Source organism: Nyctereutes procyonoides, unplaced genomic scaffold (genome assembly GCF_905146905.1).
Source record: "Nyctereutes procyonoides isolate TBG_1078 unplaced genomic scaffold, NYPRO_anot_genome, whole genome shotgun sequence".
In the NCBI taxonomy this organism is placed as follows: Eukaryota; Metazoa; Chordata; class Mammalia; order Carnivora; family Canidae; genus Nyctereutes; species Nyctereutes procyonoides.
The window spans coordinates 50283981-50307068 of record NW_026575020.1 but is presented as its reverse complement, the minus strand read 5'-3'; the positions used below and the strand labels follow the sequence as shown (position 1 = coordinate 50307068).

Here is a 23088-nt window from a genome sequence, read left to right as displayed (position 1 = left end):
CATCTGTCCCTTAATTCAGAGCCTATTATAGAATAAGCTCCCCGACTCTTGTTGACTGAATGGTGAATAATACAGGAAAGTGTATGTGATTCAGAGAAGATTTATATAATACCTTACTAAAGCTACTTAACCTGGCCAAGTGGGAAGAAAAACACGATGCCTTTCGTTGCCACGGTCTACGGCTCTGTGACTCCACATTCAAAGGAAGTTCAAAAAAGGAAGCGATCGGGACAGAAGGACTCAGTCACAGGAGACTCTGACACTCCAGCTTAGGCCTGACCAATGCACAGGATTTGAAGGGAAGGAGGGGAAAATAATCACACCGAGAACAGGCACCGAGTATGGGTAAGATAAACTGAAGAAAAATAAAGATAAGAGGCTAACCAGAGGAGATGAAGCACGTCAGGGAATGAAAAATAAGCTGAACATAAATTGGAAAGCCGGGTGGAGAGAAATCACAAAATACTCTAGAAAACCAAGCAAGGTAATTCTGGGGCTGGAGACTGGGCCATAGGGTAGAAAGTACTGGGGATCCCTGGGTGGCTCAGCGGTTTAGCGCCTGCCTTCGGCCCAGGGTGTGATCCTGGAGTCCCGGGATCGAGTCCTACATCGGGCTCCCTGCATGGAGCCTGCCTCTCTCTCTCCGTGTATCTCTCATGAATAAATAAATAAAATATTTTTTTTAAAAAAAGGATAGAAAGTACTGTTTTGGTATATAACATGTGAGGGAACACATTTCATTCTCAAATCAAGCCTTTGCGGTTGCGATTATCCATCACCCCATTTCACAGATTGGGACACTCAGAACTAGTGAAGTTAAGTCAAATATTCAAGGTCACATAGCTGCAAATGCCAGAACCAGCTGTAATTCATGCTCTCTTGCCCTAAACCCACCCAAAAGGAGGAGAATCTCACACGCGGTGGGTCAGCAGATATGGCCAGGAGAGCTGGCCTAAGCAAATGTTGCTCTCAGGATGCAAGCTTAATAAAAATAAAATAAATTAAATAAATAAATAAATAAATAAATAAATAAATAAATAAATAAATAAATAAAATAAATAAAAATGACCATTAGAAAAAGGGGTGGGGAAGTGAAGAGGGTGTGCATAGAGGAAAGGGGTGCAGAATGGGGTGGAGAGATAACTTTAGGTAGACAGAGGGCAAAGAGAACATCAGTCAAGAGTAGGAATGGCCCTGGGATCAGAAAGGGGTGACCTGAGGTCCACGCTCCAGCACCACAACTTACTAACTTTTGTGTCCTGGAGAAACAAGGTGACTTCCCCACATTTCAGTCCTCACATCTATAAAATGAAAATAACAAATCTGACCTTCCATCTCTGATCTCTGAGCCTTCTTCACGGCCCCACTGAGTGCTCGAGCATCACAGGCATCTAACAAACGGTTATCTTGTTATTACTGAGAATAGATGAATCAAGGACAGGATAGACACAGACACAGAGATGTGAGGTCAGGGCATGGACGTGTGGTCCGCAGCAGGAATGATGCTCAGTCATTTTTAGCAAAGAGGCAAACTCATCTGTTAAGAGAGAGGAAGGCAGAGAGAGCTGGCGACTTCTCATGTAAGCAGATGTAAACAACTTTCTCTGCAATTCTCAGAACATTAAAGCTGAAAGGGACCTGCAGAATAATTTAATTAAATTCTTTCCCTGTCTCCATTTTACAAATGAGGAAACGAGCAGATTTACTCCGTAAAGGGCCAGAGAGGAGATATTTTAGGCTTTGTGGGCCACAGTTTCTGTCCCAATAACTCAACACTGTCATCGTAGCACGAAAGCAGAGATAATATGTAAACCGATGAGCGTGGCTATGTTCCAATAAAACTTTATTTATAGACAGAAATTTGAACTCAGTATAATTTTCACGTGTCATGAAATAGTCTTCTTTGGAGGGTTTTTTTTTTTTATATAGCCATTTAAAAACGGATGAACCATTTTAGCTCTTGGGCTGTACGAAAACACACGGTGGGCCCCGGTTTGCCAAGCCCTGCCATATGCTGGTTATGAGCTCATGCTAAAGATAGTCAGACATGAGTCTGGCTTTTGCCCCCACAATTTACTAGAAGTGAAACTTCGGCTATGGTTTTTAGTCTTCCTACTCCTCATCACTTACGGACTCCTCGTGTATCAAATGCAGATAAAATTACACCTGCACCGCACAATTTTTGTGAGGATTAAATGAGATAACGCACACAAAAGAGCTTAGCAAAGGGCCCAACTTAAAATCAAACCAAAGTCACAAACAGAGGACACCTGGGTGGCTCAGTCGACTAAGTGTCTGCCTCCAGCTCAGGTCATGATCCCGGAGTCCTGGGATGACTCCTGAAATGGGCTCCCTGCTCAGTGGGGAGTCCCTCTGACCTTTCCCCCTGCTCATGCACATGCTCTGTCTCAAATAATTAAACAAAATCTTAAACAAACAAACAAACAAACAAACAAAAAAAAAAACAGAAAACACTGCACCCAAGTGACACAGTTAACTCACAGCTCACCCAAGATCAGAACCCTGGTGCCCATCTATTCAATTCAATACTTTTTCCAGTCCCACAGCCACTGATAGACCTGCCTTCACAGGAAGTCAGATACTCATGACAACGTAATTCACTATTAAAGAGTTTCCCATTCCTGTCCCTGAGATTTCACCATTAGAAATGTAGTTTTAAGCTGTTTTCTACTTGCACGATGCAAATTCCCCTGGATGAGTTTTCAATTTAAGTGCAGTTAGCTGTCCTTAGATGTAACTTATTACTTACTTCTTAAGCGGTTCTTTAGACACCAGATTTTGATAGGTGATGGAAAGAGGAAAAAACATAATAAATCCATACAATAGAATGATATTCACCCATAGAAAGGAATGAAGTACTGATTCGTGCTATAACATGGATGAACCTTGAAAAAAAATGATGCTAAGTAAAAGCAGCCAGATACAAAAGGCTCTATATTGTATGATTCCATTCATAGGAAATATCTAGAATAGGCAAATCCATAGAAACAGAAAGTAGCTTAGTGGTTGCCAGGGGCTGGGGTGGGGGGAGGTGCCTGCTTTCCATCTGTAGAGATAAAAATGTTCTGGAACTAGATAGTGGTGATGGTTGCACAACGTTGTGACTACCAAAAAAAAAAAAAAACCCACAAAAAACAGAATCATATGCTTTAAAATTACTTAAATGGTGAGTTCTGCTATGTGTGTTTTACCATAATAAAAAAAAATACACATATAAAGAAGACCCAGGAGGATTCTACAGGTATGATGAGAAGTTCTCATTTGAGAAGTGAATGCACCAAAGGCCATCTTCGTTCTCTTTAAATTTTTGCATAAGGTTCAGTCTGTACACTGCTAATAAATAACCTATTCAAACAGTACTTGTTGAGCACCTACTATGTGCCAGGCGCTGAGCCTGACTCTGCGAATAAAATGGTTAACGAGTATTTCTTTGAATTTTTTTCCCCACTCTAGAATTAAACAGCAAAAGTCCCACTGAGTTATTTTTATAAAAATACAGATGAAGGGTGTCTGGGTGGCTCAGTGATTGAGCATCTGTCCTTGGCTCAGGTCGTGATCCCGGGGTCCTGGGATCGAGTCCCGCATCGGGCTCCCTGCGAGGAGCCTGCTTCTCCCTCTGCCTGTGTCTCTGCCTCTCTCTCTCTCTCTGTGTCTCGTGAATAAATAAATCAAATCTTTTAAAAATATATATATATATGTGAAATATTTATTGTGGAGTCGTTATTATAAAACGAAAAATATATGATAGCATTGCTTCATTCATTCTCATTTCAAAACTGCCTAATTACTAACATATCCAACAGTGAGGAAAAGGAATCAAATGTTCTTTGGTTCAAGAGAACCAAAGGCCTGTGCTCTCAGAGGGGGTGGGGCTGGAGTGTCAGAAGCTCCAGGGAAAAGGGATGGAATTTAGATGAGATCTGTTAATTTGCAAACTTGTTATCTTTCCAAAGCTAAATCTCCACAGAGGACAGAGAAGTGTGACAGCTGTTCACTTCTTTTAAAGTGTTGTTTGTAGTCGAACAATCTAACACTGCTGGCAGCACATCTATTTTATTCTTTCAAATCAATTCCAAATGATTGGAATATATTTTTGTTGTGTTTTTTTTTTTTAAACTTTTAGGAACATTGGCTCTAAACCAACCCATAAAGCGGATTCTGTCCTTTTTCTGAAGACTTCCTAAACTTTCTTGGTCAAACAAACATCCTCACATTTACAACTATTACACAAAGAACAAAGTTCTTTCCCCATCTCCACTATTTACCTTTTACCCTTAGCAGAGTGAAAACGGATAAATGCATTTCCAGGTGTATGCAAACTCAGCCTGCTATGAAAGTATGGTTTAAGGAGTTAATTTCTTCCAAACTTCTACCTAAAACAACCAAAGCATGGATGGTTTTCTTGAGCCCAACGGGAATGCAGGGAAGGTAAAAATGTTGGAACCACTTCGTCAGCTAGCATTCGCCCATCTTAATTTTATGCTTCTGTATTTGCACCATATCTCTCTCTGTATCCTCCTCACATTTCAGCCTTCATGCTCCCTCCCAGTCAAATTGGGTATTTCTTGAAAACAACAGAATGTAGCGACCATTCATTACAAGGAGAGGAAACTGAGGCCCAAGCAAGTTAGTTTGAGGTCGATGAGATCACAAATCTAATGAAAAATTTGGACAACCGGTTAACTTTTCTTTCCCTGATTTGTTGCTAAGAAGTCTACAAGGCTGTGTATATAGACTTTGGAAATTCTACGTTTAAAAAAAAAAAGTTTATGGGTGGCTCAGTCGGTTCAGCACCCACCTTCAACTCAGGTCATGATCTCTGGGTCCTGGGATCGACCTCCAAGTTGGGTTCCCTGCTCAACAGGGAGACTGATTCTCCCTCTCCCTCCCCCTACTTGTGTGCTTTCTCTCTCTCCCTCCCTCTCTCTCTCAAATAAATAATAAATAAAATCTTTAAAAAAAAAAACTTCAGGGGCGCCCAGTGGCTCAGTCAGTTAAGCGTCCTGGGATCAAGGCCCACATCAGGCTCCCTGCTCAGTTGGGAGTCTGCTTCTCCCTCTGCCTCTGCGCTTCCCCCTGCACTTGCTTGCAAACACACGCCTTCTCTCTCTCTCTCTCTCTCTCTCTCAAATAAATAAATGTCTTTCTTTAAAAAAGTTGAAAAACAACACAAAAATAATCGTAGCTGCTTATGAAATTTGGAGAGACCACCTCAGGTTTGGTTTCACCTTCCAATATCACCTGGGTGCTCCCTCCGGCACTTTTGTAAGACTTTGGAATCAGGGAGCATTCCTCTCCTTCACAGGTTAGGACCGACTGCCAAAGTCCAGAGAGTTTGAATGTCCAGCTCTAGAAGACACAGGCTGGGGTTTCTGCCCCATAAAACCTCCAGAACGGCAGGTTGCACTCACTTGACCTCATGGAGGAAGCAATGGAAGGGGAAGGCAAGCCCCCAAGGTCTTGGCGGGCAGGAAAGTCAAGTTAGTTAGCTAAAAAACAAAACAGCAGGGTGGGAGACATGCCCAGATGAATACAAACTCTATCATCAGACCTCAAGGCCTGCCCTATAGAACAAAGGCAAGGGCAAGTTGACGAAATGCCAACAAAATGTCATGATGAGTTGAGTCATCAAATGGTAAAGAAAACCACTAATACTAATCAACCTGGGCAAACTCTCTTCCCTATAAAGGTTAATATCTTTTCTTTGTCTAACCTGATAAAGTTCATCGTAGATTTGCCAAAGGAAAGCTCTTCAATGCTAATTTGGCTCTCCGTTTCATACCGAGCTCAGAATATTAACAAAACCTGTTGCTAAGGTCATGCACAGATGCACAGCTGAGTCTGAAATGCAAAATTATCTGAATCTAGCTGCTGGAAGAAACCGTTTCTCAGGAGTACTTGGTACTCGGTATCAGAGTCAGGCAACGAACACCTTCCGTACCTCGGCACCTGCCTATTTCTCGGACATCATCTCTCTCCGCTCTGTGAGATGACCCCCTACCTTAAAAACCACACAGAGATCCTGGATTTCCAGAACATTCGTACCACCGCACATGGCCCCACAGCCCAGAGCTGAGTCCGCTTTGCCTCCCCACCCTAATCTCTGATTCTCCCATTCACATTGCAAGATCTAAGCAGATAATCACCTTCCCTTTGAGCTATCATGAAATCACAAATGTGGGTACACACATCTGTTCCCCATTAGAATTTGAGCTTCTTGCAAGCAGGAATCATCTCTCTGCACACTTCCTGGTGCCTAGCCGTGAACCACACTGAGAAGCATCTAATAAATGTTCAGAGGATGAATAAATGGATGAATGGCTGCATGCATGATTGAACAAGACCCATTCAATCATCTGATGCCCCACTGAATAAACAGAGGTCCTGATTTCCACCGTGCCTGGTGTTCTTGTTTATTTTTTATCTTTAAGCCTCGGGGGTTAGTCTCTGTCTTTATAGGAAGAGTATAAGGGCTCCCCAGAGAGTCAAAGGTTGGCTCTGCATCAGGGTGCACCTGGGATGCTAACAGCAGGCCAGGTGTGGGGGTGTCGGAGATGTGTCTTCCAGAACCAGTTCACCATCACCTCGACCTTTCCAGTTACTCAACCTTTCTCAGCCATACTCGCTTCACCTGTAAAATGAGGTGTTCAACCTAGATGATGTCTAAGGTCCCTGCTAGATGCAACCTTCCACGACTGGAAACTTTACATCTCGCCAGGCATCTATTGCTCAAACTCTCTGTACCAACATACTTGGGCAACTGTCATCAGAAAAATTAATCCTGTATTTATCACTTAGCCAATAGAGAGAGCACCAGCGTGCCTTTTCCATTTTTTTTTTTTTTTCCAGTTCAAGGGAGCTGACTCAGTTTGTTCACTGGCTGGTATTCCTGCTTCTCTTACTGCTCCTCATTGAAGCAAGCGGCCAGAGAACAAAGGACGTAGAGGCGTCTGAGTCTCTCCACCCACAGAGATGATGAGAGAATCAGAGGAGACACATCTCCTTCCTCGTTCACCAAGTGCCTCATTACCAAGAGTAGGCAAATTTATAGTGACTTTCGATTAAATTAATGAGTGAAACACCACAGGCAACAATATTGTCAAAGCTTCACACCTTTGAAAGCCTCAACGGCCAGGATTCATTTTCATTTTCTCCTCTATCTCCTCCCCATGTGCTTAGGAAGTGAATACATTTTCCCATCTCGCTCATGCTCCTACCCCGATGACCTGTTCTCCCAGCATCTCTAAGTAGCAGTGGGCCCCATGCTTACCCCACAAGCCCCTAGAGATGGACACCTGACTCAGGGCCAGCCAATCCATCGGCTACTCTTCATTACTGTTATTTTTTTTTTTTTATACCTTTGCAAGACAGAGAATTAGATCTCAGACCAGAGACTATAACAAGCCAAAGAATGGTGGGGACTGAAGCTACAAAGTCACACGGACCCAGGGCTAGTATCTCTTTTGAACCATGTGTAGAGGAGCACCTGGGTGGCTCAGTCAGGTGAGCACTGGACTTTTGATCTTTCACTAAGGTCTGGATCTGGGGGTTGTGAGTTCAAGCCCTGCCTTGGGCTCCATGCTGGGCATGGAACCTACTTGAAAAAAAGAAACTACATGCATATTGAAAAACCCTCCAAGAAAAACAGAATGAAGGCCCCTTCAGAGGGAGAGCAAGTGGAGAGAGAGTCAGAAAACCCATTTCTTAGTTCCTATCAGGCTCAGCTATACCTCCTACAATTGGATTCAATGAAACTCTCCCTAATAAAGACTCCTTGACTTGAGGTAAAATAAAATACAAAGACATAAACACACACACACACACACGTATAATCACTCCATGTATCTATAACCATTCTTCTTCTTGGGTCCTAAGTATCTTCCTATTAACATTATTGCTCTGTCTTCATAACCTGTTACATTATCAGGCAGGTATCTGTAGCTGAAACTATTCCTTTATTATTATGCAGTAGGGTGCTTCTATTTTTCACTATTTTGCCATGGCAGTTACGTAGTGAAAAACATGAACTTTGGAATTTAAATGAACTAGATGCAAATCCCAGCTCTGCAAGCACTAACTCTCTGATCTTGGGCAGGTTATTCATTCCGCGTTCTCATTCTCTCCTTTGTAAACTCGGGATAATCTTACCTACCTCTCAGGTTTCTATGCAGGTAAGAACTAATAAGTAAGGCGCTTTATCACAAAGCCTCGCACACAGTAGGCACTCTGAAATCACTAGTTATTACAGGACAGATTCTCGAAACGGAAATGCTGGATCAAAGGGAACAAAAATCGTCCCAGCTTCTTGACACTGCCCAATGGCTTCAGCAAAGACTGTCTCCATCCCCCTGATGTGTTTTTAGGACAGAAGGACACACAAGCTCTCTTCCCAGCTTTGCCTTACAATTGGATGCCTAGGACTCAGGGCTGCTTTCTTGTGTAAGACGGGGCTCACCTCCTAACCTGGGACAGAAAACCAGTAGCTGGCTTCAGTCTATAAACCAAGTGGCCCGATCGTCCAGCTGATATTCACTATTTCCTGTTTTCCTCTGACCCTGTAGGTCCCACTTTGAGCTGTGCGCACAGGTACTCAACGTGGAGATAAGTCTGGGCTCGTTTCAAACAAGCCCCAAGCTAGTTCCTGCTGCTCTTCTTCTGCATTTCCTTCTCCACCCTACCTGCACAGGTCTCCTATGAGCGCATCGCACAACAGCCAGGTGAACCAAGGCTGCTTCCAAAGGTGCAAGAAACAGGGGAGGTCCATACTCATTTCCTAAAAGCAGGGCTAATATGGCAGGAAAATAACATACACTCCTGCCTGAATTCTGCACCCTGGTTTCCTGGACCCTTTGACTCTCTGATCCCTGTCTCCCAACTGATCTCTCTGTTTATTATTTCTTTCTTCCCTTTTCATGTTGACTCATCGAATACTTGACTTTCTGCCTCGCTTCTGCTGCCCACCTGTCCTTTTGCTGTTTGGATTGCCTGTCCCAGGACCACCCACCTAGCTCTGAGGGATGCTTTGCCTTCCTGCAGCTTTTTTCTGGGGTGCCCACCTGCCCCCGCCCGATCCACCCGTTCTTGAAGCATGCCATCATCAACACCCTGGCAGGGCGATGTGACAAGTGATGGATGTCTGTTCTGAGCTGGGAAAGTCCTTCTCCCCTGACCTTAGCCCCAACCATCACACAACATGCCCTGAAATTTCATCCCAGACTGTCTCCTCTCACCCAAGCTGATCCTAGTATTTCCATACGTAATTTTATCCTATGCATACTCCGACCACATTAAAAAAATAAAGCTATGGGGATCCCTGGGTGGCTCAGCGGTTTAGCACCTGCCTTCGTGATCCTGGAGTCCCGGGATCAAATCCTGCATCAGGCTTCCTGCATGGAGCCTGCATCTCCCTTTGCCTATGTCTCTGCCTCTCTCTATCTCTCTCTTTCTCTCTATGTGTCTCTCATGAATAAATAAATAAAATCTTTAAAAAAAAGAAAAAAGCTATTAGCTCTAACAAGTCTACACACAGTCGGAAAGACTTTTTGGTAACAATCAATATTAAAGAGGGGCGCTGGGGTGGCTCAGTCAGTTAAGTGATGGAGTCTTTGATTTCAGCTCAGGTCATGACCTCAGAGTCCTGAGATCAAGCCTCAAGCAAGGCACTGCATGCACTGGGTGTGGAGGCTGCTTGAGATTCTCTCTCTCTGCTCTGCCCACTGCCCAGATCTCATGCTCTCTCTCTCTCTTAAAAAAAAAAAAAAAAAAAAAAATCAGTATTTAAGAGCTTGGTAACACTCGACTAGAACTTTTTTTTTCCTTTTTTTTTTTTTTTTTTTTTTGGTTTCAAGACTTACAGGCCTTTTCTAAAAATAAGCTTTGCCTGGCTACAGATCCTTGGTTCTTACTCACTCCCATTCCCTCTTAAGCTTTGTTCCATTAGGACTAGAACCATTTGTTACAGAGGGAAGGATGCCCTCTTCCCCCAACCTCTAAGCACACCACTTCTGTGTCCATCCATGAAAGCCACCTGTGACAACAGGGCTTAGTAGGTCTCATCACCTGTAGACATTGGTTAGGTTTTGGGAATCAACACAGCAACAGCATGTGTGTGTGTGTGTGTGTGTGTGTGTTGCACACACGCACATTCTCCAATTTAACACCCCCCAATTTAGAAGCATCCAGTCTGTCATTAACAATAGAAAATCAGAAGGAAAAGCAGGTAGTCTGCTCACGGACCAGATGGCAAGCCTCTTGTTTTACTTGCTTATTCTCCTGAGAAGAACCACACTTCAAGTTCCATTATGCCAATTTAAGGTCCTCCCTCGACCGATTGCTTTCTTCATCTTCCCAGGTTAAGTTATACCATTACCTCCCATGGTATTCCAGCTGCAGCTTGTCCCAAAGCTTACATGTGCATCACACCACATGTGTTAGTATGTCGGCATGTTTATCTTCTCATGTTATGGGTTAAATGCGTCCTCCTAAAATTGATATGTTGAAGTCTTGACCCCTCAGTACCTCAGATATATGGGTCGTTGCATAGATTATTAGTTAAGATAAGGTCACATGCGATTAAGGTGGGTCCCTCATCCAATACGACCAGGGTCATCATAAAAAGGGGAAATTTAGGGGCACCTGGGTGGCTCAGTCAGTTAAGCACCGCCTTTGTCTCAGGTCATGATCTCAGGGTCCTGGGATTGAGCCCCATATTAGGCTCCCTGCTCAATGGGGAAATCTGCTTGTCCCTCCGCCTCTGTGTGCTCTCTCTCTCTTAAATAAAAAAATCTTTTTTAGAAAGTAAAATAAAATAAAAGTAAAGGGGAAATTTAGACACAGGCACGCACACAGGGAAAATACCTCGTGAACACGAAGGCATAGGTCTGGGTGATGCATCTACAAGCCTACAAGGAATGTCAAAGATTGTTAGCAAACCACTAGAAGCTAGAAGAAAAGCATGCAACAGATTCTCCTGCCCAGCCCTGAGAAGGAACAACCTGGCCACCACCTTGATATCAGACTTCTGGCCTCCAGAGCTGTGAGAGAATAAATTCCTCTTGTGTGAGCCACCCCATTTGTGTTTTTGGGTTTTTTTTCCTGGCAGCTCTAGAGAAAGAACACATCCTACCAGACTGTGAGCTTCTTGAGGATGGAGTTCTATTGTCTTTGTAGTCACATAGCATGGTGCAAGATGCAGATAATTTAATTGTTCAATAATATTTGTTAAATTCAACCAAAAAATATATGTGGTCCTCTACACCCCTCAGCCCTCTCAACCACCTGCCCACCCCTACCTAACACTGACTCTCTTGTCCTTAACCAGATCACATCAGGAAAAAAAAAAAAAAAAAAAGATTGAAATGAGGGATGAGAAAAGTTATTCTAATCCTAATGTATCAGTAGCTCTCAATCTCATTCTTAAATCAACTCCAGAATTAAATATGCATTTTTTTCTACTTTACCTATAAAATTGGTAGCTCATTCAGGAACAAAGTCCCAAGCAAGAAGACCTGGCAAGGCATGCAAATGAGATGACATAGCTGGCAGGTCCTGTTTACCTGGCTGGGTCATACGTGTTCTTTAACCACACAGCAAGGTGAGGCAAAAACTGCCCCTTGTCTTTTCTGACTCTGAATGGGGGTGAGTCGACCCACCCACCTTCCCCACTCTGCTGACACTGAGTTGAATGAAGTCACTGAGGAGAAAGCAAGTGACTAAGTGCTGCTTACACTGAGAAAGAGCCTACCATGAGCCCCAAAGCTACAGGTCACTGTGTTTTTTTTTAAACCAAGATAATGAAAGACAAGTTAATTTAACCTATCAATTGTCTCCACATATTTATCTTTCAAATGGAATTTTTCTGAAATTAAAAATACACACACACAAAATTTACGAACTCTGTTGTCAGTATCCAGTATCATGCTAGAGAAAGTAAGTATGGTAAGAACAAGGAAACTTCTGGAACACCTCCCATAAGGTAAGTAAAATTCAGCAATGCGCTGAACACTTTTCCTCTTTAACTGACTTCTGATGATTCTAGAAAAAGAGAAAACACTAAGAAATGGAAAAGGCAGGTTGGCAGGTTATAAAAAATGAAAATTGCAGCTGTGGCCATGCTCTGGAAAATATTCACTGACTTAGCTAGACGTTGATTATTGAACCAACAGCTTGCTTATATAATTACAGTGTGCCTATAAACCCAGGTGATATGATATACTTGTTTAACTATTAACCTCTGGATTTCCTGGAGTTTCCACAATCCAGAAAAAAAAAACCCTCTGAAAGTATGAAATAGGATATGTTCCATTTGTTAACTTATTGTGATCATAAGTAATAACGACAGTATATAGCTCGGTAAGGAAAAGGAAATTCTTAGAAAACACAAGCTTCAGAGATTTTTCTAGAACATCTTCTCTTTTTTTATTCTTCTAAGGAATTACTGTGCCTATACGAACATTCTCTCGGTGCCCCAAGATTCCTTCTCCATTCCGACTTTGGATCTAGGGAACAATTTCCTCATCAACTCTGAAATTCATGTCAATACTTGCACGCTCATTGTAAAAATTTCCCTGAGCTCCTTCTCATTCCTCGGACCTCCCAACTCACAGTATCTCTTCAGGGCATATCTAGGATTCTAGCTTCTATTCTATACATTTCTGTGCTTTTCTTACCTCCTACTAGACTATAAGCTTCTTAGGGCTAGACAGAAAGGAAGAGGGGAACAAATTTATGTTCATAGTGAGCCTGCTATAGCAAAATGTGTCAAACCCAGCAGCGTGCTCAATAAATATTTGTTGAATAAATGAGTGCCAAGCACTGGCCAAAACACATTACGTACAGAACCCTTGCCTAATTTTCATAACAATCCTATGAATGAGCGCCAGTCTCTCCATTTAGCTGGTAAGGAAACCAAAGCTAGAGTGTTAGTAGATTTTTCAAGGCTCACACCTAGTAAGCAAAGAGCAGAGCACGATGCACCCCTGTCTAGTTCCACCTACCACAATGTCTTAAATGTAAGCTTCGACCCAAACTTTACTGGTTGAAGTAATATGGACAAAACCCTTATGCAAGTTCTCTCCTTAGGCATGTTCAGAGTCTCTGGGATTATGTTTTTCAAATGGCAATGGAATTTGGGGCACAAGAAGGAGGAAATAAAGCATGGAGAATATGCTTATAAGGATTTCCAACAGCACAGAGAGGGTGTTTCTGCACCTTCCCTCCAAAATAGTTCCCATACCCTTTACCATTCTGCTACCACTGGTTCTTCAGATTCTAGCCCTAACCCTTATCTGTAACTCATTCCTCCCATGTGGGATTGGAGTGGGTCGAGAATGGAGGAAAGTAATAAATAACTTGTCACTCAACATCCAGACCACCTATTCCCATGGCTTCCGCATGGGATCCTGGGAAACAACTGAAGCACAGGTAGGACTGTCCTGCTTTGGCTGGAGACAAAGTGGAGAGAGAATTCACTGGTTTAAAGAGAAATTCATTCCCCCACTCCCCCAGCTGCCTCCTCTACCACAACAAGATATAATTCTAGTTTCTTCTACAGCATTCAGTACAAGAGGAAAGCAGTGGAAATGTACGTTCATTCATCATTTCAAGGAAATAATGCTCGTTACATTTACATAGAAATAACCAGGAATACAGGAAATCACTAAGCCACAAAGGTGTTATAGTATGCCTCTACTTAGGTATGTTGCCAAATGGGTCATGTTCTTCCTCCTGTCTAAAAAAAATTTTTTTAATGGAGATGTGCAGGGAGACACATAAAATTTGGATGGGCTTAGTTACAGCCTATAAGACAGCTAATGGAATCAATATTCATTACTGATGTTTAACATTAACTTCCTGTCTGTACAGACAGGATCTATCAGTAGACCTGTTGTAACCAGCTTCCTTCTACCAATGGGTACTTTGTACCTGGAATTCAACCTTAACGCTCAGAATGAGTCAGACTTGGTATCCCATGATCAAAAGAGGCTTAAAGGAACATGTCAAAAGGAACCTCCATAGAGGTAGACACAGGTCAGCCCCTCCTAATTACCATACCCAGGCGGGGTGTACACAAATTCATATGGAATCCACTTATGTTTCCTATCACCAGCCAGCCATGTCTTCTGGGTATCGGTTTCATAAATTTATCATGGGGTGACAACTCAAGTAGAGTAGCCAGGAGCTCAGATTCTAGGGTCAGACCGACCTTGATTAAAGCTACTGCTCTGCCACTGTCAACCTGGCCATCTCAGGCAAGTGCCTTAACCTCTCTGGCCTCAGTCTGCTCATATACAAAATGGGGCCTCACTTCACCAGGCCCTGCTAAGGGGAGAGTGAGATAATTAACATCCATGGCTAAGCACAGCATCTGGAATATAGAAAGAATGTGCAGCATGGCTACCATCTAGGAGAGTAGGGATTATAGCACTCCCCTGTATGTGACTTCAACATACCTCATTCTGGATATGAGCAAATCTGGGCGCATCCTACTGAAGCTACTCTGTCCCCATGTAGCTTCCATCCCCATCTCTTCCCTCTCTTCATTTTTCAGAACATTTCCCAGGGCCCTCCCTTCCGAAACACATGCAATACCCATAGTTTCAGTGACTTTGTAAGCAAAAGGATACTCATTCCCCAAACAAAATTGTCTACCCAGGGGTGGAGGAGTTAATGTGATAAAACAGTTCTAACCTTTGCAGGAGATGATAAATGGAAAGCTCTCTAGGTAAGATGGAGGCTATCTTACTAGGGAGGGAGGCTTCCATCTTTCCCCACACAGATGAAATGATGGACCTTCTGGGCCGGCTCACGGTAATAATCAACAAAGCCTGGCAACGATGGTAGTGAGAACTGTTTTGACTTTAGCTGCTTCTGAAACAAAATGTGCCATCAGGAAGGGGAGATGGAAGGGACCAGGGAAAGAACGAATGAACAGCTTCTCAGTGGGAGGAGAAATAAAGAAAAGCAATCTAAAGCAAACAGGAAGAGTGCAGCTGAGGGGAAAGGACCCCAGGATGGGCTGCCGGAGGCCGGTAGCTGGGTTCGGCGGAAATGAGCCATGGCCTACAAATCTCATAACCAGGAGAAGCACCACTCAGACATTTCCTGTGGGCTGGGCCCCAGAGGTCGCTGGTGGAGCAGTTGTCCAGGTTAACAACTTCCAATTAAAGCCGAAGAGGAATGTAATATGGAAGCCCCATCACAAAAAGATTCCATTACTTGATTGAATAAAGTCATAAAGGGCAAGGTCAACAAATGTTTTTTTGAAAAAGGCCAAATAGTGACTATTTTAGGCTTTGTGGGGTATTACATCTCCATCACTACTATTCAACTCTACCATTGTTGGGGGTAAAGCAGCCACAGCCAACATACAAATGCATGTGTGCAGCTGTGTCTTAATAAAACTTTATTTGTTGACACTGACTTTGAATTTTATATGATTTTCATGTGTCAGGAAATATTACTCTTCTGGATTATTTTTCCCATTTTACCTCACAGGCTATCCTTAAACACAGGTGAGGCCACAGTTTGCAATGAGCGTGGGCCCTGGGGTCAGACAGGATCTCCTTTGCATCCTGCCTCTGCCGCTTACTGGTTTTCCAGCCATGGGCAATTTGTTAACTCACCTGAGCCTGTTTCCCCATTTGTAAATGAGCAATAATAGTATCTATCCCCATAGGACTTGTGTGACGTTCAAAGCATAATGCATGAAAAGTGACTCCTATTATACAAGGGATGAGGATGAGGATGAAGATAGCATGGGGCATTGGGGTGTGGGTTGGGATCAACACCTAGATCTACAACTAATGGTCTGTAAAAAAAAAAAAAAGTTGATCTCAATCCAACTATCCAACTAGAATATGAAACAGGCAATGGATTATCCAGCAAGGGTCTATTTAATGCTTGAACTCGGAACGGAGTTGACTCTATTACGATGCTTTGATGAATTTCATGTGACTAGGTTTTAATCTGAATATCCTTTCAATGTACAAATAGGAATTTTATGGGTTGCACACCAAACCGTATGGACCAGCTCTGGAAAGGAAGACCTGGATGAGGAGACAGGGTAGAAATCGAATCCCAGGGCAGAAGTGGGGGTGCACAGTGACAACGGTGGTGGGCTAGGAGGAAGCAGGGGATGGTCGCATTTGGGGGTTATCCGTGCAGAGTTCCCTGTTTTGTCACTGAGCAGCCAGCTGTTAAAAACATTCAGATGATCTCCAACAACCCTTCAGGGGCTCAAGTGCTGAGGGAGCTTTACAAACAGCCCCCAAAACCAGCACAGGATGGAGGAATTCACTCCAGTCCTATCGCATTGGATTCTGTAGACAGCTCGCCTCAGTTTCACAGATTTTTAGAAGAAAAAGTTGGCCAAGGCTCCAGCAACCTCTGACTCTGTCTAGAGGATGTGAGTAGGAGAAATGACCCTTCTTCAGCCATCGACACTGCTACTTATGCTATTCCTGCAACTTCCAAATAATGAAGCAAAAAGATGTGATGGGAATATTTATGCAAACAAAGAAGCAGAGGAAGAAATTTACCTTATAATTTAATTACCCCAAACCTTTGGTGAAATGTGGATTAAAAAGATAGAGATCCCTGCTGATTAAAAAGACTTTAATTGTCAGACATTTATTGAGCACTTCTTATTTATAAGCACGATGCTAAACGAGGTGGAGATGCAAAGATGTACATGAAGAAATGTTAGCTACCCAGCAGGGGCTTTCAGAGATCGTCCATAAAAGGCAAATAACAATTATAGTGGTTAAAACTTGCAGCTGTATAGTGTAAGCACTGGGAATTAAAATGAGAGTATTTGCAAAATATCCCCTGGCAAAGAACTGGTAAGAAGCCTCATCAACATGATTCACGGATCACCATTTCTTGGGTACAGAAAAAGAACCCCTGCTGTTTGGCCTGTCAGCCCCCTTTTGCAGGCATGCCCCCCACAAAAACAAACAAAACAAAAAAAAATGTGAAATATGCTAAAGATTCTGAAGAAAATAAAATACTTTATAAATGTGGATTAGTAGTTTTTGTGTGTTATTTAGTGAAAAGAACTTTAGGACAGAGAATCAGAGGACGTGCAGGCAAATCACTTTGCTGCAAAGCTTCAATTTACTCATTTGTAAAACGAGATGATTGGACTAAAAAACTCCTTTCATAGCTCTAAGTTCTATCACTGAATATCAGGATGCATAAGTAAGCGCATTTACTAAGGAAGGCTATGATAAGATGTAGTGATTGACATATAGTTTGGGAGGCCATCGAAGTTGACCACGGCTTTAATTCTTCTAACAAATCTCAAACTAAAGTAAACCACCTTTTTATGATGCACATGATTGCACATGAGGCTAAAAAAAAAAAAAAAGAGAGAGAGAGAAAGAAAAAGCAATTATTCTGCAACAATGCATAGAACACAGCCAGGTGCTCTGTAAGAATTATTTATGAAACTAAAGGAAAGCTACTTTTGCCCGTAGAGATTAACTGTAAATGCAGAAATGTCCAGAAGTAAGTTATTTCCCAGACTGGAATTTTAATCAGATCATTACATTTTTTTCTTATTATTTTCATACGGGTCTGGATAGCTATAGAAAGTATTAACAAAATGAATATACGAAATATGTGATGTTTATTTAAGACATTTGGGTTAAAATTAAAATTAGAACTCACCAGGGAATTCAACAGTTGAGACACATGGGACCCAACTCTCAACCCATGATTACCTAAGCTTTGCAATTTTAGAATGTTCTGTCCTAACTCTGGAAATAATTTGATCCCCGTATTAAAATTTCAGGATACATTTTCTGAGAAAAAAAAAATTCAAACACATAAAACACAAATGTCAAAAAAGGGGGGGGATTCAACCTTTTTTTGGTAAAAAATACAAATGACAGTAAAATGTTAATACCTTTTATCAAATTGGCAAAGTTTCTTTTTCAAATTATGAGAGTAGGATGAAGGAAAGTAGCCATAGCTTTTCTGGAGGGCAATTTATTTGGCAATATTTACCATGATGCTTAAACCAGAGAGTGGGCACATCCAAACACTGGTGGGAATATCAATTCTGGTTAGCTCTCTGGAGGGCAATTTGGCAATATGTCCATGCCCTCTGACCTAACACTTCCATTTCTAGGAATTCATTTTAAAGACATACTCGGGCAAATGCACAAAGATGTATGTTCATGGTATTCCTTGCAATTTTGTTTATAGCTGTAAAAAAAATGGAACAATCTGAAAGTCCAACCCGAGATTAATTAAACAACTACATTCTTGCAAATTAAAATAAGCAACTGTTTAAAAGAATGGGGTAACTGTGTGTATGCAAATGTTGAAGGATGACCAAGATATATGGTGGAGTGTAAAACAAGTTGCAAAGTATCAGATATCATGTGTAAAACAGCACATATGCGTATGTGTGTAGTTATCAACACATGTACAAGTGCAAGATGTTTACCAAAAAGTTAACAGTAATTAGCTCTGGATGGTGTGACTTTGAGTGATTTTAATTTTCTTATTATGAAACTCTCTTTGGCTTGAATTTTGTTTTCAATGAGCATATATCATTTTTTATAATAAGAAGAAAACTAGTGTTAAAAGGTGGAACAGAAAACGGCAGTGGGGAAGAATTTGATATCCAGAACCTGGAATTCAGTCTAAGGCCATAGTACACAGAATAACATAGGAACTGGGGTGATCATCACGGCAACTTCATAACACTGAAAATTAATAAACAACTTCATAACACTGAAAATTAATAAACATTAATTAATTAATTAATTAATTAATAAAATTTCTATTGAAGTAAATAAAACAGAACTGAATATAATGAATGTAGAAATATATTCGCTTGGGGGGCACCTGGGTGGCTCAGTCGATCAAGCGTCAGACTCTTGGTTTCAACTCAGGTCATGATCTCAGGGTCATGAGACCAAGCCCCACCTCGGCTCTGCAACGGGAGTGGAACCTGCTTCAGATTCTCTCTCTCCCTCTGTCCCTCCAGTACCTTTCCCGCAAAAATCTATTTATTTATTATATATTTTATTATTTATATATGTAAGTACATTTTATTATTTATATATATTCACTTGGGAATATTTCACAGTATATTAAGGGTAAGTGAAACAAAAGCTAACTAAATAGACATTAGTTCTAGACACATTTTAAATGTATTCTTACACGCAGAGTAGAAAAAAAAAAAAATCCAAAAGGATAGATGCCAAAATGTATACTACGGTCGCTAGGGACTCTTCCTTTTCTTTATTTTCAAATGTCTCTCTAATGAACAAGCATTATTGGTGGTGTACTTTTTTTTGTTGTTGCTCTAAAAACATTATACAGAAATATTAGAAATACTAGAAATACTAGAAAATAGTTCCAAACCTCAGCCTCCGACCCCCCCCCCCCACCTCCAGCACTAAACTGCCCACGGAGACAGCCCCTGGGAGCCCCTGCAGCTGACCTGAAGCGCCTGTGAAGTGCTGACTGGCACCCCAACACAAAACAAGCTGGGGAAACCCAAGGTACCTATTCTGATTTTGTGTCCTGAGATGGACGGGGTTATAAAACATACCGGCTCAGATTACAGGCTAAGCATGACAAGTCTGTCTGGTACAACCTAACAAAGGAATTTACACAGAATGAGAAATTTACACATTTCATTTCCCAGGGTGGGAATGAATTACAGGAGAAAAGATCCCCTAACAGTGCCTGCCACGCTCCCTACATGCTTCTGAATTATGCCTTCCCTGCCTTTCTCACACCATTTACCTATTGCTGTAAACTAAGGTAAACGAGTATCTTGAAAAGGTGAAAAAGAGGGAGAAGTGAGAAAAGAGTGCTTTTCTAACAGAGTCCAACTTTTTATGTATTTTCAGGTGACCTGGGAGATGCCAGACCTCCCGACCTCCCTCCCTCCCATCAGGGCTAGTAACAATAGTTTTTCTCTCCCGGGTAATGTAGATGACACATTTTTCCTGTAGCCCGTCTTCCTGTAAAGTGCAGGAATTCCTGCACTTTCTGGGTGCCCTTCCTGTTAACTTACATTTCAGATTTCCTCAAAAGGCATCCTACCACTTTAATATTTGAAAAATGTCAGCTCAACCCCAGACAGCTAATATAAACAAGCTGAAAAGCATACCACCTAAAGTTACAACGGTGGAAAACAAAATTTCTTTTTAAGAAATTCTTTCTCGGAATCTCACTGCTGGTAAGGCTGGGAAGAAGTAGCCCAGTCCTTCCAGCTCCCAGAGAGTCTGTAATTCTTTTGCCTCTGCTCTGCCTTAAATTAGAGGTCTGTGAAACCGAATTATAGTGATCCAGAAAGTTCGTAAAGGTCCTTTGAATTGAACATGTTGTTAAATTCTTCAATACTATGAGGTTGTGTCCACCTTTCACTTCTGCCTCCCATTCCACTTGGTTATAGTATTACAAAGCAGTTTGGTACTGCGAAAAATGTCTTGGCCACTTGAGAATACCGTAGCTGAATTAGGCCAATTCCACCCTTAACATCCAGGCCAAGGCTTCCATGCCATTTCTGAAATGATCACCCACTTCCTTCTATCGATAATTTTCTTTCTGCACAGGAACCTCACATTGACACCAGATGTACCTTCCGAAGAGGACCCAATTAACAAAAACCATTTGGCTAACTGGGAACTGATCTGAAGAACCACCACCAGTATCTGATCTACAGTGGGCGCACTCCTGATAGAAGTGTGCCATGCTAGTATCTTTTAGTTTCTCAACTCAGAAACTTGCTTTACTAGGACAAAGCTACCTTCAGAGTGAGGGGAAAAAAAAAAAAAAGTAGAAAAGAAATCTGATTTACTTTAGACCCTAAGGTCCAAAGATAAGATCACTATAATACCATCTTCTTCATGAAACCTATCTCCCAGAGAGATCATTGCCATTTCTGTACTCCAACTGGGCCATTTCTTTTTACTATCTATACAATAATCTTGTATCATCATGATTTGCATACGCGCTTTCTAAATGGTAAGTTCCTTGAAGGAAACAGGTACATTTTAAATATTTTTGTATACCCCCAAATCCTATGCACTACATTATCTATCTATCTATCTATCTAAAATCTCATACATCCACATACATGAATATGTACAGATACCTACACACATACACATACATATTTATACATCTATTAAACCGAATTGAATAAATAAGTGTATACCAAATACAAAGTAACTGATGCCAGCTCTTTAATACATCAAAGCTTGGAATGCCCATTCGAAGCTGTTATGTCTAAGAGATTGTAGGTTTTCCCTCTACTAAGGAACATCTGCACTTCATAATGCCAATTCCTACGTTCTTCAGCACTCTGAGCTTTCCAGAGTCCCATTCTCCCTTAATGGTCAAGGAAAACACAGCCTTACTTTGAACTCTTGAGAATATATATCACCTCCTTCTTGGTCTGAGATGTATGATTCCCATCAGGAATTAAAAAGGGATTCAACAAAATGCCAAAAAAAAAAAAAAAAAAAAAAAAGCAGAAAGCTTATGAGACACTTTAATTTCACCAGATCTTACCCATGCATGTAGTCTTACTCACCTATACCTAATTCACCTCTTCCCTCCATACATTCTCATATGGCATATGCTTTCTCTATAGGGAAGGATTTGTTCTGAAACAAGTGACTTAGGGTCCTAGAGGCACCTGACAACACCCCCTCAGCTCTCTAATGCCATGTCAGAAATTTTTAAAATCCCCTCCCCAGAATGACATTAGGGCTGCAAAACACAACTGTGTAAAAAAAAAAAAAAAAAAAAAAAAAAAAATCAAGAAAATGAAAAAAAAATTTTAAAAACAACCATAACCCCGAATTTCTGACTTAGTATAGATGTCTAAATACATGAAATCACACATTTAAAAGATTTTATTATGATTTTCAACAAAACGGTGCAGTCCCCTCTTGTTGGTATAATGCTTAAAAGTACAGTTTTTCTCCCCATATTTTCCCCCAAGATGCAAAGCATCTCCCAAATGGGGAGACATAAAACATCTATGTCCTCACTGCTGCTTCTAAATACTGTGAGCCAATAAGCAATTGGTGTACAGTGCAAAATCTCAGAAGAGAAAGACTTCTCGTCTGCTTTTTTTTTTTTTTTTGGTAATATGTTATTATTCACACTTCACCTTTACTTCCTTTAAAAATCAAAAGTTGCTTAATGTTCAAAGCGATATCAATGGAAATTTAGCTAAAAACAGGCACCGCAACCGTTTATTCCCAAAGGAATATAAGATTACATTAATTTCCTACTAGTTTAACTCAACTTTTACCTTTCATCTTCACCTACGGACTTTTTAAAAGTTTGTATTCCTGTTGCACATAAAATTACTTATAATGTGTGTGCATACTAAAGAATTTTACAATTATATAAAGCACTGCACATTTAGACGCTACCAACCTGCTCTATCTCTCCTGACTGTGCAAAAGGCAAAAAGAGCTCAGTAATCCTAGCAGAAGAATGCAAATAACGTCAATGCACAGCTGAACTGCAAGCCCTGCCTTACAGGAACTCTCTGTGTCTGCAAAAAAAAAAAGACACATACTAAACAGGAAATGCAACTGAGCTGTGGAAAACCTCAAACTTAAAAATGCAATCGCCAGGCGAAAATTGCATCCATGCATTCATAAATGCATGCACAACCCTTTGCATTTTTGCAAGTAATGCAAATAGCCTCTTACCTTTCGACTGAGACATTTTCCCCTTTCCTTTGATGGGGGAGGGGAGCACAAAAGACTTTGCCTTGCTTCTCTTCTGTAGCTAGTTTTGCAACAAAGATGCAAGCTGCAGGCGTGCAATCTTCATGCAAGTGGAGTTTCTCTTGACCGATGCAGCAGATGGACTTTCAGGGAATCAAGATGGAAATGCACACCTTGCAAAACAGACTGGAAAGTGATTTTTCCCCCAGTTGCAACGTTAGGGAAGGCTGTGCTGCAGCTACATGATGGGCCAGGGCTGGCAGCTAAAAGCTCCAAACTTGGAACTGAGTATCTTAGTGCGCAGACGTCCTTCCTGCGAAGGGCGCGGGGGCCGCTGGGTAATGTA

At 41.5% G+C, this 23088-nt stretch overlaps 1 protein-coding gene across 2 annotated transcripts in view; it reads right to left on the bottom strand.

Annotated features, from left to right (window-relative positions):
• The window catches only part of MAP2K6 (mitogen-activated protein kinase kinase 6), a 121398-nt gene extending 98392 nt beyond the window's left edge, over positions 1-23006 (bottom strand). For both annotated transcript variants that reach the window (XM_055323800.1, XM_055323790.1), the window contains exon 1: positions 22725-23006. In XM_055323800.1, the coding sequence (XP_055179775.1) occupies positions 22725-22740 (16 nt within the window). In that variant the 5' untranslated portion in view covers positions 22741-23006. The remainder of the gene's footprint in view (positions 1-22724) is intronic.
• Between the last annotated feature and the right edge of the window lie 82 nt (positions 23007-23088).